The sequence below is a fragment of the Penicillium brevicompactum genome (genome assembly GCF_028827555.1).
Source record: "Penicillium brevicompactum strain IBT 35665 chromosome Unknown utg000005l_segment0_segment0, whole genome shotgun sequence".
NCBI classification, from domain to species: domain Eukaryota; kingdom Fungi; phylum Ascomycota; class Eurotiomycetes; order Eurotiales; family Aspergillaceae; genus Penicillium; species Penicillium brevicompactum.
In genome coordinates, this window is record NW_026623208.1 from 423,141 (window position 1) to 446,463 (window position 23,323).

Sequence of the window (23,323 nt, forward strand, 5' to 3'; positions counted from 1 at the left end):
AATGCTACTCTACACTCAGCGTTCAACTTCCCTCTTGTTTGTAGTTGGTAGCTCAGTTATACTGCTCATATGCCCAGGTGATAACTTGTATTTTTACAGTATGCAAATTTTGCTTGTTTATTGTCTTTCCTTGTTGTTCCAGCAATCGTGATATCAGTCATTTCCAAAATGACTAGGCAACCTTGAAAACATGCAGAGACCTAGTACAGAGTAGTGCAAGCTGAAATAATGGGATATTCTAGCAGGATATCACTAAGTAGCAAACCGATTGCTTGGTATTCTATGCAATTCGCATTCCATAAAGGCTGTGACCGCTAACGAGCTAATGCAATTCCCACCTAAAAGATAATCTTCGCTCACATGAATAGAGATGACTGCCTTGATCCAAACTTTGGAAAATAGCAGATAAAAGAGAAAAAGAAAACAATAAAGAAATTCCGGCCCTTGGCTCATTTTCAACTAGGAAAGGGGGTATCGTATCATGTGTTCAACGTCGAAACGTCGATAACATCCTCATCATCATCGTTGATGACAGCGGCGTTCATCATCCCAGCCATCTGACCTTCGTCTGCATCTCCCTCCCCTTCCAGTTCCTCGTCGTCGTCGTACATGGTAGCTTCTGTTTCTTCCGGGTAAGAAGCTTTGTTATGGTTCAGGTAATCACGGAGTCGGGTGACACCGTCGCCGCTGAACACGCAGAAGACATCTCGCTGTTGCTGGGTGAACTCCGGAGGGGCTTCTCGGCAGAACGCAGTCAGGCTTTCGTGCAAGAACTCTTGAACGCCAGTCAAACTCAGGTGGGTTAAGCGGGGGCAGTGGTTCAACAAAGCGTGGATACCCTGGGGAATATGTTAGCAAGAGTGTTTTTTTGAGACATTTCAATAGGTTATACATACTCCCATCTTCAACTGAACGCAATAGCTCAGATGAACTCTCTCCAGGCTACTAGCGCTGCTGGTGTGCCCGTTGGGGTGGTGATGATGAGCGACTCTGGGCTTGGCCAACGCCAATATGCTTTGATCGGTGATAGCCTGGCATTTGACCAGCCCAATTCGTCGCAGTTTGGGGAGGGTAGCCAATTGCTGCACGCTGTGGTCGGTCAAGCGGTTGCAACAGGCTAGATCGATGTATCGAATGCGGTTGCAAGACTTGACCAGGGCAATCACGGCAGCGTCGGAAATGTTTGAGCAGTGACCCAAATGAACATAGTGAAGATTTTTTCCTAGTCTGCAAATGGCCATCACAGATCGATCAGTGATAAACCGACACTTGGCGAGTACGAGGTTTCGTAAGCGAGGAGCTGACTGCACGATCTTTTCAACTGATTCATCCCTCACGCCTTCGCATGCAGTGAGGTCTAAGATACGAAGACTGTCAAAGGTCATCTGCGGGGGTAATGACATGAATGAAGTGTCATCGACCTGGGTGCAGTGTGCGAGGCGCAGTTCTCTAAGGTGCCGAAGTGATGTGAGCAATGCGGTTGCTGCTTTTGCGGTGACCATGTTGCAGGTGTGCAGATCAATTTCCAGAATAGAAGGACACTTTTCTGCGAAGGATAGAATGGATTGGTCCCTGACACCCCAGACTCCATTAAGTTTCAACTATTTTGACATTAGCAGTGAGCGGTATGCAAAGCATCATGTCTGAGGTTTACATACTCTCTTGATTTGGCGGCAATTTTTTGACACCTCGAACAATGCATCGTCGGTGAGAGCTGTACAGTTCGTGACGTTGAGGCCCTGCAACCGAGGACAGTCCTTTGCAATCAAATAAATGGTGCGATCTGTGAGATTTTTGATGTCCGAACAATCCAGTGCCTGCAGGTGTCGGTTGCCCTCCACCAAGTCTGAAACTCCTTTGTCCGTAAGTTGTTTACAGCCTGTCAGTGTCAAACGCTCGATGCGCTTACACTGGTTGAAAGGGACAACCGTGCCATCGTTCACTTGATGTGACAATGCAGACAAGTTGAGTCTCTTAATGAGGTCTGCGTAGTTGAAGAGGCTGTTCGGTTCCCCAAGTGATGTCGTCACTCTTCCCAGGTTGGTCCATGTGTTGCATGATGGTCGGTGCCAAAGTATTCCGACTGCATTTGAGGCCCATCCCCGACATACTAGCATACTGTTACGCATGTCCACGGGTGAGGCCAGTTTAGAGAAGATCGAGATCAGGATCTCAGGTGGGAGACGGCCGATTGGTGGCAATGGCACAGAACGCACATTTTGCGGGTGGGAGTCGCGGAAATTAGCGACGCCGATGGATGATTGTGAGTCGTTGGCCTGAGCCATGAAGAAGTCGGTGTCATCGTCGGCGGCACGTTCTGGTGACGTCGATCCAGAGGTTTCGGAAGGGGCTGCGCTCGGATACCGGCCAGCTTCTCGTGGGCGAGGCATCTTTGGCGTAGGTTGTTGCGGAGTGAGTGTGGTCCGGTTTGTAGTTGTATTGTGCTCTTGAGGTGGTTGAAGTCTCATTACTCGAGGGGAATAGGCATGGGTGGAGGGTGCATGTGAAGAACTGATTCAACAAAATCTAGTTCACAGTGTAAGTAGTTCGCGGGAAGATGTCCCAAGAATTCCCCGATGTGAGTCGTGGAGTAGATGGGTATGGTTTTCAGGCAGATGTCTGCAGTAAGAGGATGCACGAGGTTGAGGATGTAAGCGTGGGATCGCGGCGCGTAGATGAAAGGGAGAAAGAACCGGATCAAACTCAAAGTTAGTTGAGCGATCTAGATCTCCTCGAGCGCCCCTTGGACCAGATGCAAGTGATAGGAGATCCAATGCAAGAAAATGTGAAGGGATACAGGCGGCAATGGAGGGGGAGGCAATGGGCCCGGGTTTCACAATGGCTGCGGAGTCCGTGCCAAGCATCTGCTTATCGCCTGATAAGATGCCCAGTTGCATCTACTGTGTCCACGGGTCGGTAACTCACCTCTCTACTCATGGAATTCAAGAAAACTTATTTGGAAGCGGAGGATAGGCGTGCTCAGAACTCCAAGTACATTCGGATGACATGACCTCGTGCTGGATCTGCAATCGATCTACATTTGACCGAAATACTGAGCATCTGACCTCATTGGAATGTAGGGAATTTGCCTACTTTCTTCCAGAATCTCTTTATGTATTCAAAAATCTAGCCTTATACTATCTTTGTGTTGGAATGTTCTAACCTTCCGTCCGGCCCTTCACCCAGTCGCGGAGGATATTCTTCCGAATCTTACCAGTGCTGGTCTTAGGAAGCTCTGTCACCACTTCCACCTCCCGGGGAATCATGAACTTGCTGATACCGCTGACATTCCGAGCCCAGGTGATCACCTCCGAGCCTTCCAGGCTGATGCCCTGCTTGATTGTAATAAAGGCTTTGGGTCTCTCGCCCCAGTGAGAATCCGGAACAGAGACAACGCCGGCTTCCAAAATACCCGGATGCGTGACCAGCATAGACTCTAAGGCTACGGAGGATATGTTTTCACCACCTGTTGATTGTTAGCTTGCTCAGCTTCTCCGGTTCTGATATTTCTTTCAATATGTAGAACATACCACTGATGATAATATCCTTAGCACGGTCAAGAATCTGAATTGCGCCATCCGGATGCCAGACGGCGAGATCACCAGAGTGCAGTACACCTCCTGCAAAAAGTTTCCGAGTTGCTTCGGGGTCTTTGTAGTATCCCCGGGCGCAGATGTTTCCGATGAAGACGATCTCTCCGATCTCCTGGCCATCCTTGCTGACATCGGTGATAGTTCCCTCCGGGACTTCGGTCTTGATGACCCGCGCAGGAAGACTTGTGATGAAACCATGGCCTTGACGGGCCATTTTCTTGTACTTCTCTTTGAGATCGATGGCATCCCATTCGGGGAGTTGGTATCCCTTCGTGATCGGACCGTACGTCTCGGTCATACCATAGACATGTACAGGATGCAAGTTCAAGTCTGTCATTTGTTCAAAAAGATGAGGCGTGGGAGGGCTGGCTGCGACCGTGACACGGACAGGCTCAGGCAGCTTCTCTGCCTCTTTGGCATTGCAAAGCAAAGTATTCACAGTAGGGGCGGCGTTGAAATGGGTGATGCGCTCTTCTTTGAGCAGTCTCCATATTTCAGGGTAGTCTATCTTGCGTAAACAGTAATGCGTTCCTCGTACCGCAGTTACAGCCCATGGGAATGTCCATCCTGTATGTATTCGTGTCAGCTTCGTGTTTGCGCTGCTCACAAATCCGTTGTGTACGAACCCATAGCATGGAACATTGGCAAGGTCCAAAGGTAACGAGCACGTCCCTTGTGGTAGTTGAGTCCGGATTCAATGACGTTTCCCAGTGTCGCAAGATAACAGCCGCGGTGGTTGAATTCGACGCCCTTGGGTCGAGCTGTTGTCCCGCTGGTGTAGGCTAACGCAAGTGTGGATTCTTCATCGGCCGCTTGAGTCTCAAGCCCTTGCCAGCCATGAGAACCGGTATCCAAGTCGTGTTTCAAGCCCTCCAGGATAGCATCGTCGAATGGCCCTGTCAGCTCACCCTCGGTTGCATCGGTATCGGTATCTACAATGATAGGGATATGTGGGTACTGGGATCGGTAGTTCTCCAGCAGTGGAAGGTATTCTTCGTCGACGATGAGTACCTGCGCATCGGCATGATCAAAAATGTAAGAGATATCTTCCTGCTTCAAACGATAATTGACAGCTTTGAGTTGGTCAGTTGCATTCCTCATGGATCCCGTTAGATATATACTCGGCTCATACCGACGTTGACAGCACCAGCCGCCGCAATTCCAAAGATCGATTCCAGGAATGCCGGGGTATTGGGACAAAGAATCCCAACTCTGCTGTACCCATGCTTCTTGAGGTAGTAAGCTAAACCTCTGGCTCTGTCCGCGGCTTCGCCATAGGTCCGCCGCAAGATCTTGTTGTTGGCTGTCACATGGTAAATGGCCTCGGCCTGTGGAACTCTTGTCAGGAACTGTATATGATGAATCGATGAATGTCAATCTCACATTGGGCTCAATTGCAGCAGCCCTTGGAAGAAAGAAGGTTGGCGACAGCGTGTGGTGGTTGATTTGGTGCTCAACAGTGGGTGAAGGGGCATTGAAGTGGCCCAAAAGGCCTGATAGCCGGGATTTCACACTAGACATGTTGCACAGAGAATGAAGCACAAGATGTCATACAGCCGATGTATGTCAAAGTGGATAAATGTAGGGAAATGTACAGAGGTGCATCAAGATGTACAGATGAATTACTCCAAGTTGGAGAAATGCGGGGATGAAGCCCTGTTACTAATGCGGTTAACCTAGGCTATACAATCCAGCGGATCACAAGCGGGGGATTCGGGAACTAAGCCTGGGGTTCGGACTAAGGGAATGAGTACGGCCTCATTTTTGATATCCATTCCGTGATTATCACAATAGATTGGACCTGATGTCTACTTGTGTGGAGACATGATCCCCCAGATGTTTACTAAATATGGTGTCCCCAGACCGCACAATGGCTCCCGAGAGATTGCAAAATCGTCTCCACGGCAATTGTATTGGTTCTGGCTGCTGGGACCAAAACATGGACTTGATTTCCAAAGGTAAATTTATTGACCATGACGATGCAATCCAGATACAGTACAGAAAAGAAGCAGTCCACGGGTGCTAGTGTTCTTCCGTATAGTATCACGCTTTCAAGGTAATGAGGACGAGTAACTGGCTTAACGGTTACAAGGAAATGAAACACTTGGGTGAGAAAAGATAGGTTAGAGTATTTTTTAATCATAAGAATCATGTTGAACTCTTGAAAATTGTTTCTTTGGATTAAACCGCCACGGCGCGAGTCAACGGCCAGCTAATTTTGAACCTTTAATCCCAAACGACTCCGTTTTTTTTCGACTTTTGAAAATCCCGAAGACCCCAGTCCCCGATCCATGTGCGTCACAGACAGTGGTATTCATGAGGTTGGGGACCGGGCCGCAGAACAAGGTCGGTCGGCTTGCCGTTCAAATTCGCTGAAAGAAAACCGTCCGCGATCCCATCCCAGAACCATCGCTCGACACAACATCCAGCCGCGCTAAAGGTATCTAGTATCCATACTGAGCAAGCTGGGTCTTGGTCTTGCTGTCCACGTTCGCTCCCTGCTCCGCCTTGGCAAGGTTGCGGCGAGCGGCCTTCTTGCGCTCGTAGTAAGCCTTGCTCTTGACCTTCCGGCGCTCCTCGAGACTGTAGAAAATAACGGTTAGAATTTGTCGGTGTGGACAGATCATGTAGACTGGGACACTTGACATACCGAGAAACAACATCCTGGTACTTCCAGCCAACCTCGTGGCTGAGACGGCCAACGGTGCAGTACTTGCGGCCGGGGCGCAGACGCAGGACACGGAGGGCCTGGGGAACGACAACGCGCTTCTTCTTGTCGTAGGGAGGGGGACACCCTCGAAGACCTTAAGGCGCTCCATAGCGGCGGCACCACGGGCGGTCTTGTGGGGAATCATACCGCGGATGGCCTTGTAGAGAATGCGGGAGGGAGCGCGGAAGTGGAAGGGACCACCACGGGTGGGGTTGAAACGAGTCATCTTGCGAAGGTAGGCGTGGTACTTGACTGTGCGTTGGAATTCAAGTTAGTCTTCTGTCTTGAGATTTCCCAGTATTGTGTATATCCTCCCACTGCGAGCAGTTTCGGTTTCGCTGATTCTTGTGTTCGTTGTGCTTCCTCCACTGATCGCAGTCCTGATATCACACGGGGGGAGAAATTTGAGAATGGGTTGAACGTACGCTTCGCACGGAAGAACTCGCCGGAGATGTTGAGGGCCTCACATCTCACAACGACGATCTTCTGACCGTTGAGCAGCTGCTTGGCGACAGTGCTGGCAAGACGACCGAGAAGCTGCATTCGTTAGCGGGCGAACGTTGGAGATTCAGCGGACGAGGGCAATCCTTACGTGACCCTTGCCGTCGATCGTGACAACGGATTCAAAGGAGGACATGTTGACGATCTAATGTCCCGGGGATGGAGTTGGCGGTTTGTCGTTGGATGTCGTCGGATCTGCTCACAACGAAAGTCAGAGTCGCACTTTCCCGGCTAAGCGAGGAGGGTGCTTAGTTTGGAAGTGGGTAGCCCTAACAAAGCCCTAACCTCACCAATCAGGAAGGGATCATGTGACTTGATCGTGTCCACTTTCCCGTGATTCTGTTGTGCGCTATTTTTGTTCTTTCGTTCTGTCCCCGTCACTTGTGTGTGGCTTAGGGTTGACAACGTGGTTCTAGAAGGCTATTAGGGTGTAGATCATAGACTTGAGGACTGTATGTAATTGTCGCAAAAGTTGGCAGCCACTATAATGTGTGCAAACTATGGTGCACAAACCAAATACACAAGGTATCATGGCCTTGCATTTTGACCACTTGATACTTCATTCCTTAGACATGAGTATTTCTGCCATTCACCAAGTCCACCTGGGTCCTTTTCGGTCTTCAATTATCAGATCTGGGCTTACTTGTAATCAAAGCCCTGGAGATTGGACCTGATGACTAATGTATTCTAGACTCCGTCTTCTGGGTCGCGGGCTTGTTTTTTTTTTTTTTTTTCTATTGCCATATTAAGTCTGTCTTGCCACTGAACACTGAACGACAACACAGACTATAAATAAAGGATGTGGTGATACTTGAAACTCATGGATGGTCCCCTCGCACCGCTCGCTTGTACCATCTGCGCAGGCAACGAGCACTATCAACAAACCTTGAACTTTCCACGGTTGCTCTGACTCGCATATCTCGAGAGAGCTATTACCAACGTCTCGAGTCATGCGCCAACCACAAGACATGTTACAGCTTCGCCCCGACATACAGCTGCACACCCTTCGGGTTGAATCTTTCGTGTCCAGCGGGGGGATTCTTGATTCATGGGAACTTCGCCAGCAATGAAAGCCGAAGAGTGCCTCGCAGGGCAATCGATTGGATTCACGGAGCCAGCTTTTAAACCAGGACGCTGCTGGTGGTCAGCCTCCCAAATCGGTTCCCACAAGCCCGGTTCTTCCTCGAGGTGACCCTGGACAATAACAGCTGTGCTATCTTCCTCGCAAAGATGTGCGCTGTCCGGTTAATCGAAACCGGCCCAAGCAATACTTCTAATCTGGTGAACAGACATCCTTGTCTCCGCATTGAATCCAACAATTTCATCCGAGTATAGACGGAGCTCTCATGTCCAATGCTTGACAATTTTGCCGCCCTGCCTGGAACTTATCACCGAATTGCTTCCTGTCTACCTCCAGCGCCACACGAGCCCTAGTCTGTTGGACTCGAGCAGACGAGCCCAACACACAACCTTTTAACGGCTTCCAATTTCCCACACTCGCTGTTTCAAGGACATTTCTATGCCCGATACGAATCGAAAGAAGCTGCTGGGCTCTTGATTCGATGTCACTTGACCTGGTTGTCGTCGTCACGCATGCGCCACTACCGATTCTTTTCGATGAAAAAAAAGCAAAGAGGTTGTTCGTTGGATCTTGGATGCGATACACTTCGCCCCTGCTTGAGCCTCACTAGGCCGCACTATCTGTTTACGGCTATGTGCATGTAAAGCGAGGGTACGAACAAGTTCGCTGGCGGTCGGCTACATCAGGAGCAATAAACCTGAATCACAAACCACCGAACGATTCATTTGACCGTGTCACTCGAGGCAAATTGCCGTCCGTGGGCAGCAAGATCACAATCGAAGCCTGATCGACCTGACTGGCAAACGAGAACGACTAGGCGACCAAGGTTTTCTCGCCTTGAATCTTGACATGGGAGATCGAATTCACCGATGTCATCAGCCCAGCTAGCCCCCGGGGGGTCAGACTCATCCGCAGCAGTTTCTCTAACAGGCAAGTGAGAAGCAGAACCAACTCAAAATAATTTTATAAAAAAAAACACCTCATAAATTCGCCGAACGATCGCCCGTCCCTGAGCGCGGGTAACCTCAGCCATTTCGATCACGCCTCACAAACGCTCAAATGGAAAGCTGCATTGTTGACTCAGCCATCGTGGCGACTCGTTGGCCACACTAAGCGGAGGCAAACGGCTTAGTGATCCTTCGGTAAACGTGAGCTGCTCGTGTGGCAGGCTGAGAACACGCGGTCGCGAACGGGTGATTCTCAATTTGACTAACCCTTCTAGGTTAAAAGTTGGGAGGAGCGTATTCCATTCCGACGGCCGAACCGATGGTAACGGCAATCTTCTGCTTGACTTTTGGACTCACATGGTGGCTTGACGCCAGATGAAACCTACCGTTCGGAGCGCACAGCAATGTGGTGGGGCTTTGGCCCCCGTTAACGCCGGGGGTGTGCGCGTTGGTGGATAACGACTTTAACATTGGTCGACTAGTAGCTGATGCACGATCTTAGTGCTGTCAGATTATCGAGCTTACATCATTTCTTCCCGGTGCGCGCACCTGCGCATCTGGTTTTCCCAACTGGGCGTAGTAACAGGTGGTGGGCGACTGGCTGCCCTTCTCCGAGGGATGCAACTCGACAATCCTGACAGGGGATACAGAGTACTTGGTAGGTTATTGTTGGCTAATAATTGTAGATCAGCGTTTTACATACATTTAATCTGCATCGAACACAAAGGAAAGATCCTTACCCCATTTCCTATGAATTAGTTCTCCCTGCATCCCAGCGAAACCGCCCTCCCCCGCATAGAACGTATCAAGCCGACCGAGTGTGACATCACATCGAAGTTCCACTTGGTCCAGGCACTAAAGGGCACAAGTCATCTGCAGACTGCACTGAGGATCCCAAACTCAAATGTCCCAGGACCAGCGCTTCGAAACGTCCTGTGAGTGGAGGGGATCCGAAGCACAGTTACCAGCCAATAGATCCCCACTGTTTGACAGAGGATGTGACCATGCAAGGCTGATCATGTATTAAACTTGATGTTGGTGAGTTTTCTTCAGGGATTTACACAACCGCTCGTGGGAGACACATGCGCGGGCGACTTCCTTACTCCGGCGCGCTCCTTTCTAGAAGGCGTTCGGTGGCTGGTCCTCTGAGTGGTCTGGCCGCCTGCAATAGTACTGTATGCTATTGCGGTAGGTAATAGCAGACATCATTATTGCAGGCGACCTGCATCTGCATGGCTAGTACGGAGTACGGAGCACTGCATTTCCTGTTCTCCGGTAGCAACCCGGCCCCCGGGGCCCTCAGCTAAAAGTGTTTTGCATTCGCTCGCGCTCACTCACAGAGTACAGCCTCTCACCTTACATAGTACAGCTTAGCGTAGTGTTACTCCGTACTCGTCGATCAACCAGCCTCAGTGTCCAATCCCGAATCTACCGACCCCGGTCCTGGTAGGTTTGCGTGACAGTCAGGGAAGAGGAAGAGGGGTATACTAGATCATAGTTTAAGGGTATAAGGTTACAAGCCTGTGTTTCGGCAGGGGGCAGTAAGACCTTGTGTGACATTGAAAACCACGCTGAATGGGATCGGAGGATTATGGATTCGGCTGGTGCAGTCTGGTTGGAAAGGATGGCCGGTGTTTGTTTGGGGGATCGAGTGCCATCACTATCACACACGATAGTCAAATGACAAACTGAGGGGGGAGGAGGGGGGCAGGAAAAGCCGAGACACAATTATCTGGGGAGCGACAGGCTGGATCCTTGTCCACACCTGGGCAGAGTTCTGAATTTGATCTCTTCCGAACGAACATAAGACATTGAAGCCTAGTATTAATGCCAACCTATAGTACGGAGTACGGAGCACCACCACCGGTGTAATTGATATCGTTATGCTGCGGAAATCAATAGTAAGAACTGGGTAATGCTGACTGGGCAATAAATGCCTCGGCATTTGCATGCCAATACTAGACTTGTCACGATCGGGGCTGCACATCAGGTGCATACAGATAGCAACATATCTCTGCGCCGCGCGGACCGCAGGCTGGGTCCGGATGACACAAGCCCGGAGAGGAAGACCGTCTGAAGACTTCACCTATGGTACGGAGTAGTGCAATGGTCTCATGTCCTGACACAACGTATAGGAAGGAAGAAGATAGGTCTCGGGTGGGGTGCTCAAAGACACGTTGAAGAATGGGTCCGTTGTGGGACAATCAGTTGGGTGTGAATCAATGCCTGAACCTTCCCAGAATCCGAAGTGGAAAATCGAGAAAATTGGGGAAAAATCGAGAACTTCCCCCTGCAGAAAGAATTTGAGCTATAAGAATGACAGATAAGAGGGTAATCGAGAGGTAATCAAAGGATGTACAATACAAGTAGAGTGATCAAAGACCTATAGACTAAATATAGATCGAAATAAGGAATTAAGGTGTCAACGGAATCCGGGACGACCGGGGTATTACCACGGAACCAGGTACGGATAGTACTCCGTTGGTACGGAGTACTGCGTATGCTCTGATCGAGAACAGCCCACATTCTGGACTCTTGAGTTGCGTAAGTCGCATATTTCGGGCAAGGCGAAATAAAATGAGGCGACCCAAAAGACGCCTAACAGATACCCTATTGGGGAGATTTTGGGGGGTAGGCTATTAACTTAGCTGCAGGGTGCACTACCAGATCGAGACTGATACAGGAAGTGGAAAAAGATGGGCGGTCATGACGACCCTAAGAAAGAGAGGAGAGAGAGGGGGGGCCGCTGGAACCCAAGGGATTAAGACCCCCCCTCGTGTTAAGTGATCGCCTACAGAATCCCTAGACTCGAAAGTAATGATTGGTAGATGGCGGCCAGCAAATCGGATGAGGCGCACGGCCCAGTGACTTTGCTGCGAAGGACCGGTGAAAGTGAAGCAGGCACCTTGCCGATATATTATGAGAGTATTACGAGAAATATTATAGAAGAGTTGGGCTGCTGAGTGATGTTGAAATTCCACTGAGATCTCCAGTTCTATGACTCCCATTGTGTCAACATCATATCCTTTATGACAACACAAACATAGAGGAGTTCAAAGTATACGTCCTTTGAAAAATTGTGGCGCAGTTCGCCCCTGACAATTCGCTTCTCTTGTTCGACAGCTGATTCTTTTTTCTCATACGCTTTTTGGTTGGTTTTTTCAAGGCGACTTCCGAGAAGTCCCCTTATTTATAATACTGTCTCCAGTTCACTGGGTCTTTCTGGATGCATCGGTGTGGAATTTTTGCTACGTCAACATCTTGACATTCCAATTCCCCTACACGTATATACACCGGCTCCACCGCCTCTTCCCCTCTTCCTCTTACTTCTCTTTCACATCACTTCACTTTCAATCACCATGTCAACCCCAGATATAGACCCATATGGCGTACTCGGCGTCGCCAATGATGCAACAATTGCCGAAATCAGAGCCGCTCATCGAAAGCGGGTACTCAAATGCCACCCGGACAAGATCCAAGACGTGTCACAGCGGAATGCCGCCCAAGATGAATTCCAGAAAGTCCAACAAGCCTACGAATTGCTCTCAGATGATACTCGCAGGAAGAAACATGACGAGAAAGTCAAGATAGCCGAGCTCAAGCGCAAGTTAGCAGAAGCCAGACGGACAGACTCGGCATACAATTCCTCCCGCCCTGGTACCAACAATCGCGAATACCGCAATGGCTATATCGTGGAGGAGAGGGTTCCGATGGAAGTTTATTTCGAGGAGGCAATGCGATTTACAGAAGAGCCACGATCAATGTCCCGGAAGTTTGAGGAAATGGGCACCCGCAAGCCCAAATCAACGCCTACAGAGGAGAAGAAGAAGACTCGAACCCCGATGAGCAGTGGCGTTCGCGCCGCCAAGGAACAACGGGAGACTACCAAAGCCACACATTCCGACCGCGCAAAGACACGCGATCAGGAGCGACGACGTCAGACCGAGGCCAAGTTCGAGACGAATCATCTCGATTCCGACGATGATATCTCGGACCCCAGCCCCCCAATTTACAGGTACGAGAGGCGACAAAGTTCAACACCCCGGAGAGACCGGGAAGAACGGCAATCGCGATCTCGACCCTCGGAATTTTCACATCGCCGGGAACGCCGCTTCGATGATGAATCCGACCTCTCCGATAGCTGGAAAGCAAAGCTCGACGACAAGACCTTAGATGCGGAGAAGTACATCGGTCGGTCCTCCAAGTCTCCACGCGCCTTCCGTGGTTACGACTCGACGGAACCAGAGTCCTCCGGTTCGCGCTCCGAAAGACGTCCCCCGCGTCGCTCCGAGTCGCGCAACGACCCTTATGAAAACATGTCTACTCCCAGAACCCACGAGGTCAAGCCACCCAAGATGCCATCCGCCACAACCTCTCCAGGCATCAAGGGATCTCTTCGTCCGTTCCTCGGTGCCCGCTCCCAAACCACCAGCACTGGCTACGTCCGCGCCAAGACAGATAGTCGTGAAAGTCGCGATAGTCGCAAGGCTCGCGATTCAACCCTCTACGACATGGCGCACGAAGCAATGCCACCACGCACGTCCAAAATGCGTGAGCGAACCGACTCGGGCTACTCCAGTCCCAACACCCCCGAACTTCCGCGCGGCACATCCCCGAAGACCTCCCAGCGCTACAGTATCCACGAGGCGCCAGACTTCCGCGTTGTCGAACCAAAGGCGCAGCACTACCGCCCGACCCGATCTCCGGAGCGTGCCGAACGTGAACGTGAGCGCTCAACTCCCACACGCGCAACCCCCAAGCGGAGCACCACGTATCAATCATATGACTCGCCGCGTGTAGAACGAGAGCGACCTTCGCGGACATCGACATCTCGCACTTATGGTGTCCAGTATATCACTCGTCCAGAGGAAAGTGGAATCAGATTTGCGAGAGTGTACGATGCAGATGATGTTACCTACTCAAGACGGTACGAGGACGAATACAAACGATACACCCCTGACAGACGTCAATCTGTCCGATGAACATTCTACGAAAACCCACGAGATAAACACGATCTACGACAGTCCACGCCTACAATCTTCTTCTCAACCCTTAAATCTTTATTACACAATACTCAATCACAATTTTGCGAAAGGCCGGGGCGTTCCAATTTGTCTACTTTGCATCTCTAACTCATTTCATCTCTTGTCCATATACTCCTGCTGGTTAGAGCGGCATTTGCTTGTTTGACACAAGCCACATCTCGACTCCGAGTTTTCCTGCATGCCGCACGTGCCTACTGCATATAAATTGTTTGGCAGAATCTTCGGTTGAATAAGATTTGTGTCACCATGTCTGCTTACCGTGGTTCTTGGAGGCTCGGTGGTCCGGGATGTGATGTGCTCGTGGCGCTATGGGGGATGTGGATGGTGTGTTGCATTCTTGCACCTGTGGCGTTCTGACTTTTTCTCTGTCTCTTTATCTCACTCGCTACTACTGGCTTAGTGTTCTTTGCTTTTATGCCTTTGTTCCCGAATTACCACTAAATACCCCGCGAAATGTACCGGGAAATCCAATTTATGAGCTACGATATGATTATGACTTTGCTTTTTTTTCTTTTTTTGACATTTTTCTTTTTGCTTTTTGCTTTGCTTGCTTTTGTAAGGTTTATCTAGGTTATGCCAGGTTGCACAGGAAATTGGGGAATATCTTCCAGGGTTGGAAGCTAAATCATACTTTATATAGGCACTGTTTGTGAAATGTACATCTTTATGAAATGACCTCCATCGCATCAGATGAATACCTAAAGTAGAAGACGGTTTTTGTCAAGACTATTTAATCTTGACTTCCAGCTCTGTAGGATAATCCCGAGCCAAGTTTGGAATGTTGCACATTGCCAAAATATCGAAGACAGGTGATATCAAGCCCAGAATGTGTAATCGCGCCTTTGTGTGACTAGAGTTTGGTATCGAACAAGGCATTTGCAGTGGGACCAACTTTGCTAGGCCATTTTCTAAGGTTGTAGGGCTTGAACTTTGGGCCCTCGTGCAGTGCCCAGGTGTTCTAGTAAGCCACATGTGGATCAACGCGGCAATCTGTAACTCATAGTCAAACACACCTGGACACACTGCAAGCCGTGGAAGACAAAGACAAATAGTCAGATAGGGTAGCGAGACGCCATACTTCGGGGGCAACTCCCGATTCATACTTTGGGTATGGAGTTTTCCTCGGTGTCTTCCAGGGTCGGCAGGGCCTGGTTTTGCTGCCCAATGAATGATAAGGCAGCTGTCTTGGATATTCATTTACACCGGTGTTTCAAAGAGCCATGTCGACCTTGAAAAATGGTACTAATGGTGTCATCACCCAGACACCGAGCATTGTGACGATCAAAGGCTGTACCCGCGGACGGACCACTTCTATGATAGCATAGGGTCTGTCGTGCGTCTAGAACATCCATGGATTGCAGGTGGGCTCACCGATTATCTTGTTAATCGATTTCTATATCATTATGTGATTAGTGCCTAGAGCACATGGCATAGAACTAACTAAAGCTATGTCCAAGAGTAGGGAGTATACACGGTGCTGAGTGCACCTACTGAGAACAGGTCGTCTAGGTCCCGTTCCTCGGCCAAAACATACCACGCGGATAAAGCGAGTCTTATCCAATAACATGAGCACCAAAATTCAATCTAGACAAGGACGTACAATGCACACATCTAATGAAAATATTAGTCAGAAACAAGTTTCATGTGGCAGGGCCTTCAGGCAGTAGGGATGAGAGCTTACCATAGATAGACCCAAGATCATTGAGAACCAGAAGAACGCATTCTAGAATCGTTAGCGAGTCACATTGGCAAGACCAGGTGTACTTACATTGAGGATAGTGCGTCCACGGAAGAAGCGTGATTTCTGAATCGCAACGATGGGAAGCTGAAGCATCATAGCCAAGAATCCGTAACCGCGCAGTTTCTTGGTAATACAACTCATGACTAGCTCGTGGAAGATGGAGCTAACCAAGAATGTTATAACCATGGCCACTGGCTGGGAGAAAGTGCACCGCGAGGGCCAGTACACGTGACGGAAGAGGAAGTGGTGAACTGGGACGTTCCACTCGCGAGAAAATTCCATCCTAATCCATCCATCAGTCTAGTCCTTTGTTCAAAATTATCAAGAATCGACTTACCAGTCACAGGAATTCCACCAGTCTGCGTAGAAGTGGCGATCGGCAAATCGGGTAAGCTCTGCGAATGCACCCAGGATGTATTCGAAGATGACAAGGAACACAAGCAGGAAAGTGATCATGAATGGGAAAAGCAACATGCTGATGGTCTCTGCAAGTACGAGGGCTTTGTCTGTGACACTGGTGAAGTGATGGAGCTGGGCGCTGGCCTCAACCAGAACGGGAAGAATGTACTCTTCACTGACCAGAGTGAGCAGGAAGATACAACCAAACACGGCCATGGTCTTCCAGCCAATCTCCGCCCAGCGTCGGTGTTCTCGGCGGGGGTACTCTAGCTCGTAGCAAAGGGTCGGGCAGAAGAGGAAATCAACGTAATTTGCGACATGGAGATTCTGCGGGTAAGAGATGTTGCCCAGGGGAGATGTGAGCTCCGTGGCTAGATCTTCACGCAGTCGATCCAAGGGCGCCGTGGGATGATCTTCGCCTTGCTGCTTCAACGATGGCCTACGTCCGTGGATCTCCGGGTAATGAACTGCAGCCGCAGAGTCGGGTGACTTTTCACCCGGCTTATCCAGCGAAGCAAGCCGGCGCTCAGTCTCGCTGAGGTGGCCATTGTAGAAGGCGTATGAATGCAGTTTCATAAGAATAGTCAATGTGTGCAGCGTGAAGAACACCTGGGCTGTCCAGGTCCACTGCATCATGAAAGGCCAGCTTCATTTCAAATTAGCAACAATCCCATACTCAGTGAGCCCAGTATGATAGTAGGCAACTTACTTGATCCATGTCACCAACCAAATCGCTTCGGCTAGACTCTGCAATATGATACCTCCCCGTGTCCATCGCAGACACTGCGGGCCACTCCGCCACAGCTTGTGCATAGGCAGAACAAGTGCCGAGCTGATCACCATAGCCACGTCGCTAAGTCCCATCATCCACACGTTGGCTGTCAAAAGGCTCCACACACGCACCCGCAGGGGGAACCCGGTTTCCTTGAGATTGCGTAGCATGCTGGTACCGACCATGATAGCCAGGCCGATCCAGAAGAGGGTAAAGAACCCTCGGAAGTTATGGTAATTACTATCCGGGTCGAAATGTGACACACGAGGGATGTAGTCTATCGTATAAAACATGCGGTTCCGGGCGCGGACCTGCTTCCTCGCGGTCGAGATCGAATGCGCCGACGGAGGCGCATCTTCGGCGATAGGGGTCGAGCGGCCACTGTAATGCGAGAGACATGAGCTAGGTTCCCTCTGTATGCGCAGAGGGGGGACCTACCTTGTGTCCTGAGCTAGCTTCTCCACTGGAAGGGGAAGCGGCACCTCCGAGCTCCCGTTAGGTTGAATAGGGACGGCACGGGGCCGCAAAGTTGCAGATTCATTTGACACGGCGCTAGACATCCTAAGGGGATGCAATGGCAAACGCAATGGTATTGTACATCGAAAACAGTGGGAGAAACAGACAGGTGGAGCCCCAAGGCTCTCAGTTTGTCACCCGTGGACGATAAACCAAAATAATCACTACGTCAGACCCCTGTGACACAAGGCAGACGAATTCTCCCCAAACCGTTGAATTATTAACTTTCTTGGTTGTACCGACTGGTATTCTACAAGAGTGCATGAACATCCATCTATCAAATCTCTTCCACATAAATCGAGTTCCAAACTGTACTCCGTACTGACCTGGTAATTTCTATGCGATCTGCCGATCCACTTATGTCATAAGCTGACTCATCCCTGGAATGTACCCGGGCGGTGAACAAGGCCAATGCATGTAAACGATTCAGTTCGGAGAGCGTCCACGATCCTCGGTCCTGGGATTTCGTTCGTTCCTCACTTGCTTTTATCTAATTTGTAGACAACAACGACGCAGCCTACAGCCAAGAGGGGTTTGATCTTGGGTGATACCGGGGCAGTTCGTTGGGCAAGTTGCAAGCTCATCCCGACACGTATTGTATGGAACGCTGGCAAGATCATGGACCCTCCAACTGACATTTAAAAACAAATGAAGGTCCCTGGAAATTGGTATGAGAGGGAATGTGTTAAATGGTAATCTAGTCTGTACGGAGTACTCGGTGGGGTCCTTATGCAAATCAAGGGTCTCGAGAGAGGGCAGCGTGTAGCATTCGGCTTTGTTTCAAAATAAGATGCCGCCAAATCCAAACAGGCAGAAAGGTTCTTTGGCCTTGATCATTGCGAACTCAACACTTCAAGAAATACCCTCATGCAAGAATGGGTAGGTGGTCTTGAGCGTTGTAGATATTGATATGGTCATGTGATTCAGGGAGTCTCACTAGTCCATATCTGCACTAGTGCCCCATGCCAAGAAGCCAGGTCGACTGCCATGAGGAATAATAATACAGCAATCCAGACCTCCGAAGCCTCGACCCTTTGTCATTTCGATCGATTTTGTGAGCGCGTTGCTTGGCTTGCATTCCTCTATCTGGGTTCACTCCTTTTCCATTGAATACTTTCCTTCCTCGCCCCGTCGGGGGTCCCTCTGGTCGCCATGTCATCCCGTATGTGCTGCCCGCCGCCCCTCCTCCCCTGAGATGCCTTCTAACCACGCAATCCTACATGCAGTAAAGCAATTCATTCGAAATGTCCGATCAGCCAAGACCATTGCCGATGAACGTGCAGTCATTCAAAAAGAGAGCGCCGCCATTCGAGCCTCGTTTCGAGAGGAGAGTCACGACTCCGGTATCCGGTTAGCTTCAACATCTCCGATGGAACCCTGGTTCAAGTCCTAACAATTGATAGGAGGAACAATGTCGCCAAGTTGCTGTACTTGTTCACGCTCGGAGAGCGGACTCACTTTGGCCAGATTGAATGTTTGAAACTACTTGCCTCACACCGATTCGCCGACAAGCGCTTGGGCTACCTGGGGACTATGTTGTTGCTGGATGAGAATCAGGAAGTCTTGACACTTGTGACCAACTCTCTGAAAAAGTGGGTGTCTGATAGGACTTCTTCGCCTTGGCTTCTGCTAACCAGAACGCAGTGATCTGAACCACTCCAACCAATATATCGTCGGTCTCGCTCTCTGCGCCCTCGGAAACATTGCCTCCGTCGAAATGTCCCGTGATTTGTTCCCCGAAGTTGAATCCCTCATGTCTACGGCCAACCCTTACATTCGCCGCAAAGCCGCGATTTGCGCCATGCGCATATGTCGCAAGGTTCCAGATCTATATGAGCACTTCCTCGAGAAAGCCAAGAACCTCTTGTCCGATCGCAACCACGGTGTTCTTCTTTGTGGTTTGACACTAGCGATTGATCTGTGCGAGGCGGAAGAAGACGAAGAGGAAGAGGGTGGGCCGGAGGGCGTGATTGAAATGTTTAGGCCGCTGGCTGGAGGACTAGTTCGCGCTCTGAAGGGTCTCACGACCTCCGGATATGCTCCTGAGCATGATGTATCCGGTATCACAGATCCCTTCCTCCAGGTCAAGATCCTTCGATTCCTGCGTGTTCTAGGTCGGGGAGATCTCGCCACTAGCGAACTGATCAACGATATCCTGGCCCAGGTGGCCACCAACACAGATTCCTCTAAGAACGTGGGTAACTCCATTCTATACGAGGCTGTTCTCACGATTCTGGACATCGAGGCCGATTCGGGATTGAGGGTGCTGGGCGTCAACATTCTCGGAAAGTTCCTGGCTAATAAAGACAATAACATTCGCTACGTCGCGCTCAACACCTTGAACAAAGTGGTTGCAATTGAACCGAACGCGGTGCAAAGACACCGCAACACAATCTTGGAATGTCTGCGGGATCCTGATATCAGCATTCGCCGGCGAGCGCTTGATCTCAGCTTCATGTTGATCAATGAGGGTAATGTGCGGGTGCTGGTGCGAGAGCTGTTGGCCTTCTTGGAGGTTGCCGACAACGAATTCAAGCCGGTGATGACAACACAAATCGGCATCGCGGCTGATCGGTTTGCGCCTAACAAGCGTTGGCACATGGATACCATTCTGCGTGTTCTCAAGCTGGCTGGGAATTACGTCAAGGAACAGATCTTGTCGTCTTTCGTCCGTCTCATTGCTACTTCCCCCGATCTGCAGACCTATGCGGTGCAAAAGCTCTATTCGTCACTGAAGGAGGACATCTCACAGGAGGGCCTCACACTAGCTGCTACCTGGACTATCGGTGAATATGCCGACAGTCTACTCCAGGGTGGTCAGTATGAGGAGGAGGAACTGGTCAAGGAGGTTCGAGAGAGTGATATCGTTGATGTCTTCACCAACATTCTGAATAGCACATATGCTACTCAGATTGCCGTCGAATACATCATTACTGCAGCCATGAAGCTTACAGTGCGCATGTCCGATCCTGCTCAGATTGAACGTTTGCGCCGCCTTCTCTCCAGCCGGACTGCAGACCTGAGCGTCGAGATTCAACAGCGCGCTGTTGAATATACCAACCTCTTCGGCTATGATCAAATCCGCCGCGGTGTTCTCGAACGGATGCCTGCACCCGAGATTCGTGAGGAACAACGGGTTCTGGGTGCCCCCACCACCAAGAAGCGCCAGAGTAAGGTCCTCCGCAGCAAGGCAACAACCAAGGCTGCCAAACCCGCGGAGCATGACCTGCTTCTTGATTTGGTCGGCGGCGATGCCCCCGTCACAAGCCCGACTTCGAACGGATCAAACACCGCCGATCTGCTGGCAGACATTCTCGGCGGAGACTCGGGTTTGTCATCCCCCTCACCAGGCCCTGCAGCCCAGCAAAATCCAAACAGCGCCATCATGGACTTGTTCGGTTCAAATGGCCCGTCCCCATCTCCACAGCCAGCACAGCAATCATCTGCATCGATGGATCTTCTAGGTGGTGGAATGGGTGCCTCTGCACCCTCGCCATCCGCCTCCCCCGCTCCTGTCTCTGCTTCCACCCCCGCGCACACTGCCTTGAACAAGGATGGTCTCGTCCTCACTCTGCAGGTTCAGCGCAGCGGTCCCAATGCCCAGATCATGGCCCGATTCCGCAACGAATCCAACTTCGACCGTTTCACTAGCGTCGGCCTTCAAGCTGCTGTGCCAAAGAGCCAGCGGTTGCAGCTGAGCGCAATCAGCAAGGCCGAGCTGGACGCCGGCGACGAAGGCACACAGTCAATGCGTGTGACCGCTCTCAACGGGGTATGTTTCTCTTCCCCATCCAGACATCTAATTGCTTTTTTAGTAAGAGTTCCCAGACTAACGTGACACAGGCCCTCCCTGCCAAACTTCGTCTTCGTCTCCGTGTCAGCTCCGCTCGTGATGGCGGAGAACCCGTCACTGACCAGGTGGATTGGTCCGAGCCATGAACGGTTGGGTAAACTTGATGTCCAAAATTCATCCGAATGAATGTTTAATTTTTCTATGAACAAACAGTCAAAATTCAGTTCTATACACCCTAGTCACTATTCTCTCAAAACCTTGACACCATAGAACTTTGCGCCAGTTATCTTACTCACGCTTGGTGCCCAGGTCCAGAGGTCCCTGGCTTTTACGTTTACGTATGAGCAATAAGAGATTGCATGTATGCAGTTTGAAAGCTCCGGATCTTATGACTCAAGATATAACGTAGATAACCCAAAAGAAAGAAAATCAACGCCATTGCGAAAAAAAAATGCAACTTGTAGCATGCTGCATCAAAGTACCACAAAGGGAGCTCCGAATCTATAGCTTCTAGTTGGGGCAAGCCTGCGATCAAATTTGATGTGCAAATCCCAGAGCACATTTGAATCAATCAAATATGCTCGATGGGATCTTCAGGGAGCAGAACCTCACCCTCCCTATGCTCGCTAGGCAAGCATGCCTTGAGAGGGGGGCGAACAATGTCATTGAACAGGAAGGTTCCGTAGACAAGCAGCGCGAAGCCAGCTACCTGGAGCCACTTGAACGACTCCCAGCCCAGACCGAGCGAAACCAGCCAGATGAAAAGAGTTCGGCAAGTATCAATCGTGCTACGAGATGTAGCAGAGACAGTACGGGTGACAGACAAACCAAAGAAGTTGAAGCCACTAGAGAAAGGTCAGTTGGTGGTGAGGTCGGCAAGATCAAGAGACAAACATACCCGATGCTGATCATGATCAACACACTTGACACGGCAATAGCGCGGTTGTGAATAACCTCACTCCAGCCCTCCTTGATATCAAAGTACCCATAGCGGCCAGCATCAGTGCTTCCAACTACGATGTACATGATCACCATACCAATTAAAGTAACCGAGAAGCCAAAGACACCTTCCCAGCCAACGACTTGGATAGGATCCATGGCATAATTCTCCAGGATCCACTCCTCAAGCACGAACTGCGAGGCCGTGAAGATCTGCGCAGCAGCAATGAGCAAAACACCAATGACAGTCTGCACAGCTTCAGGGGTGCGTGCCACAGCACGCGCATGGAGCACGGCACGCTGGGCATTCTGCGTGATATCGTGTCCGGAATCACCGCTGAACAAAGCACCCGAGAGACCGACGACTGCAACGCCGAGGACAACGACAAATAGCGCGCTCCATTGGTATAGGTAGAGCTTGCGGCGCAGGAATAGAACACTGAATAGACCAACGAAGAGGACGAGCGCACCGCGGGTCATCTGGTAGATACTCGCTGCCACGAAGAGAAGGCCTACGTTCATGAGAGTTGTGCCGGCGATATCGCAACTGGATGGGGCGGCAAGTAGTAGGATTCTCCATCCGCGCAGTTTGATACGGTCGTCGATGGGCTTGTGTGTGTCATCATCTAGCTCGTCTGTAGGATCATCGTCGTTGGCTTCGCCGTTGATCGGGTGGTATCCACCAGCTAGAAGCGGGGAAGGACCACTTGATAGTCTAGGGGCGACATATTGGTTGTAGAGGAAAGTCAGAGCAACGACTAGCCAGCAGCCCATTTCTCCGATAAACATCTGCGCCCTACAATAAGGGTTAGTTTGGGGTATTGGTCTGATTTGGGGTAGAGCCTACGTTTGAATGACGGGCTGCTCGAACAGCTTCCGGTGGTTGGGGTCGGAAGAATCACAATTCCTCACACATTGCATGTCCTATATTCCAAACAAATAGATTAGCTCTGATCTCTTTCATTTTGCTGGCCAATCTTGGTGTCTGGGGGCTGACCTGGTATTTGTTGAGAATGGTGTTGCACACCCCGGTCACGAGCATCATCGTGACCAGGAAGGGAATGAGGGCGTTATTCGCCATCTTGTCCGCTTAATTATGGGTAGACAAGACTTGCGAAATGTTAGTCGAGGGGAGGAGTTGAAGGAACCAAGGCTTGAGTCAAGCCTGGGAGACAAAGCGGAGGCCAGGGCTTATCGGCACATGATAACATCATATCTTGTCACGCGGTACCTCCACGCTGACTGTACACGGGCCGAGCTGGTCCCCGGAGACCCGCAAGGTACCC

General features: G+C 50.5%; 7 protein-coding genes across 7 annotated transcripts; 2 read left to right on the forward strand and 5 right to left on the reverse strand.

The window, feature by feature from the left end:
• Positions 1–479: 479 nt before the first annotated feature.
• Positions 480–2,390, reverse strand: N7506_005968 (putative ubiquitin ligase complex F-box protein GRR1; the record flags this gene model as incomplete). The annotated part of the gene is made up of 3 exons (XM_056955261.1): positions 480–839; positions 897–1,601; positions 1,659–2,390. The coding sequence occupies 3 exons, from the start codon at positions 2,388–2,390 to the stop codon at positions 480–482; spliced, it is 1,797 nt and encodes a 598-aa protein (XP_056809595.1).
• A 768-nt stretch (positions 2,391–3,158) lies between these two features.
• N7506_005969 (putative AMP-binding domain protein) lies at positions 3,159–5,114 on the reverse strand (the record flags this gene model as incomplete). Its single annotated transcript, XM_056955262.1, has 5 exons — positions 3,159–3,466; positions 3,531–4,160; positions 4,220–4,666; positions 4,726–4,921; positions 4,977–5,114. The coding sequence occupies 5 exons, from the start codon at positions 5,112–5,114 to the stop codon at positions 3,159–3,161; spliced, it is 1,719 nt and encodes a 572-aa protein (XP_056809596.1).
• Positions 5,115–6,037: 923 nt separating this feature from the next.
• On the reverse strand, positions 6,038–6,949 carry N7506_005970 (60S ribosomal uL13 domain-containing protein; the record flags this gene model as incomplete). The annotated part of the gene is made up of 3 exons (XM_056955263.1): positions 6,038–6,555; positions 6,729–6,840; positions 6,896–6,949. Coding segments are annotated over 3 exons (684 nt in total), but the record flags the coding sequence as incomplete, so codon positions are not given.
• Positions 6,950–12,191: 5,242 nt separating this feature from the next.
• N7506_005971 (J domain-containing protein) lies at positions 12,192–13,814 on the forward strand (the record flags this gene model as incomplete). The annotated part of the gene is made up of 1 exon (XM_056955264.1): positions 12,192–13,814. One exon carries the CDS (start codon positions 12,192–12,194, stop codon positions 13,812–13,814), a length of 1,623 nt encoding a protein of 540 aa, XP_056809598.1.
• A 1,647-nt stretch (positions 13,815–15,461) lies between these two features.
• On the reverse strand, positions 15,462–17,349 carry N7506_005972 (putative sterol o-acyltransferase (APE2); the record flags this gene model as incomplete). Its single annotated transcript, XM_056955265.1, has 6 exons — positions 15,462–15,488; positions 15,559–15,600; positions 15,646–15,901; positions 15,956–16,663; positions 16,727–17,170; positions 17,228–17,349. 6 exons carry the CDS (start codon positions 17,347–17,349, stop codon positions 15,462–15,464), a joined length of 1,599 nt encoding a protein of 532 aa, XP_056809599.1.
• A 1,108-nt stretch (positions 17,350–18,457) lies between these two features.
• N7506_005973 (AP-1 complex subunit gamma) lies at positions 18,458–21,244 on the forward strand (the record flags this gene model as incomplete). The annotated part of the gene is made up of 5 exons (XM_056955266.1): positions 18,458–18,467; positions 18,532–18,655; positions 18,709–18,897; positions 18,950–21,077; positions 21,149–21,244. The coding sequence occupies 5 exons, from the start codon at positions 18,458–18,460 to the stop codon at positions 21,242–21,244; spliced, it is 2,547 nt and encodes an 848-aa protein (XP_056809600.1).
• Positions 21,245–21,669: 425 nt separating this feature from the next.
• Positions 21,670–23,118, reverse strand: N7506_005974 (putative nucleotide-sugar transporter; the record flags this gene model as incomplete). The annotated part of the gene is made up of 3 exons (XM_056955267.1): positions 21,670–21,943; positions 21,997–22,833; positions 22,952–23,118. The coding sequence occupies 3 exons, from the start codon at positions 23,116–23,118 to the stop codon at positions 21,670–21,672; spliced, it is 1,278 nt and encodes a 425-aa protein (XP_056809601.1).
• Positions 23,119–23,323: the final 205 nt, after the last annotated feature.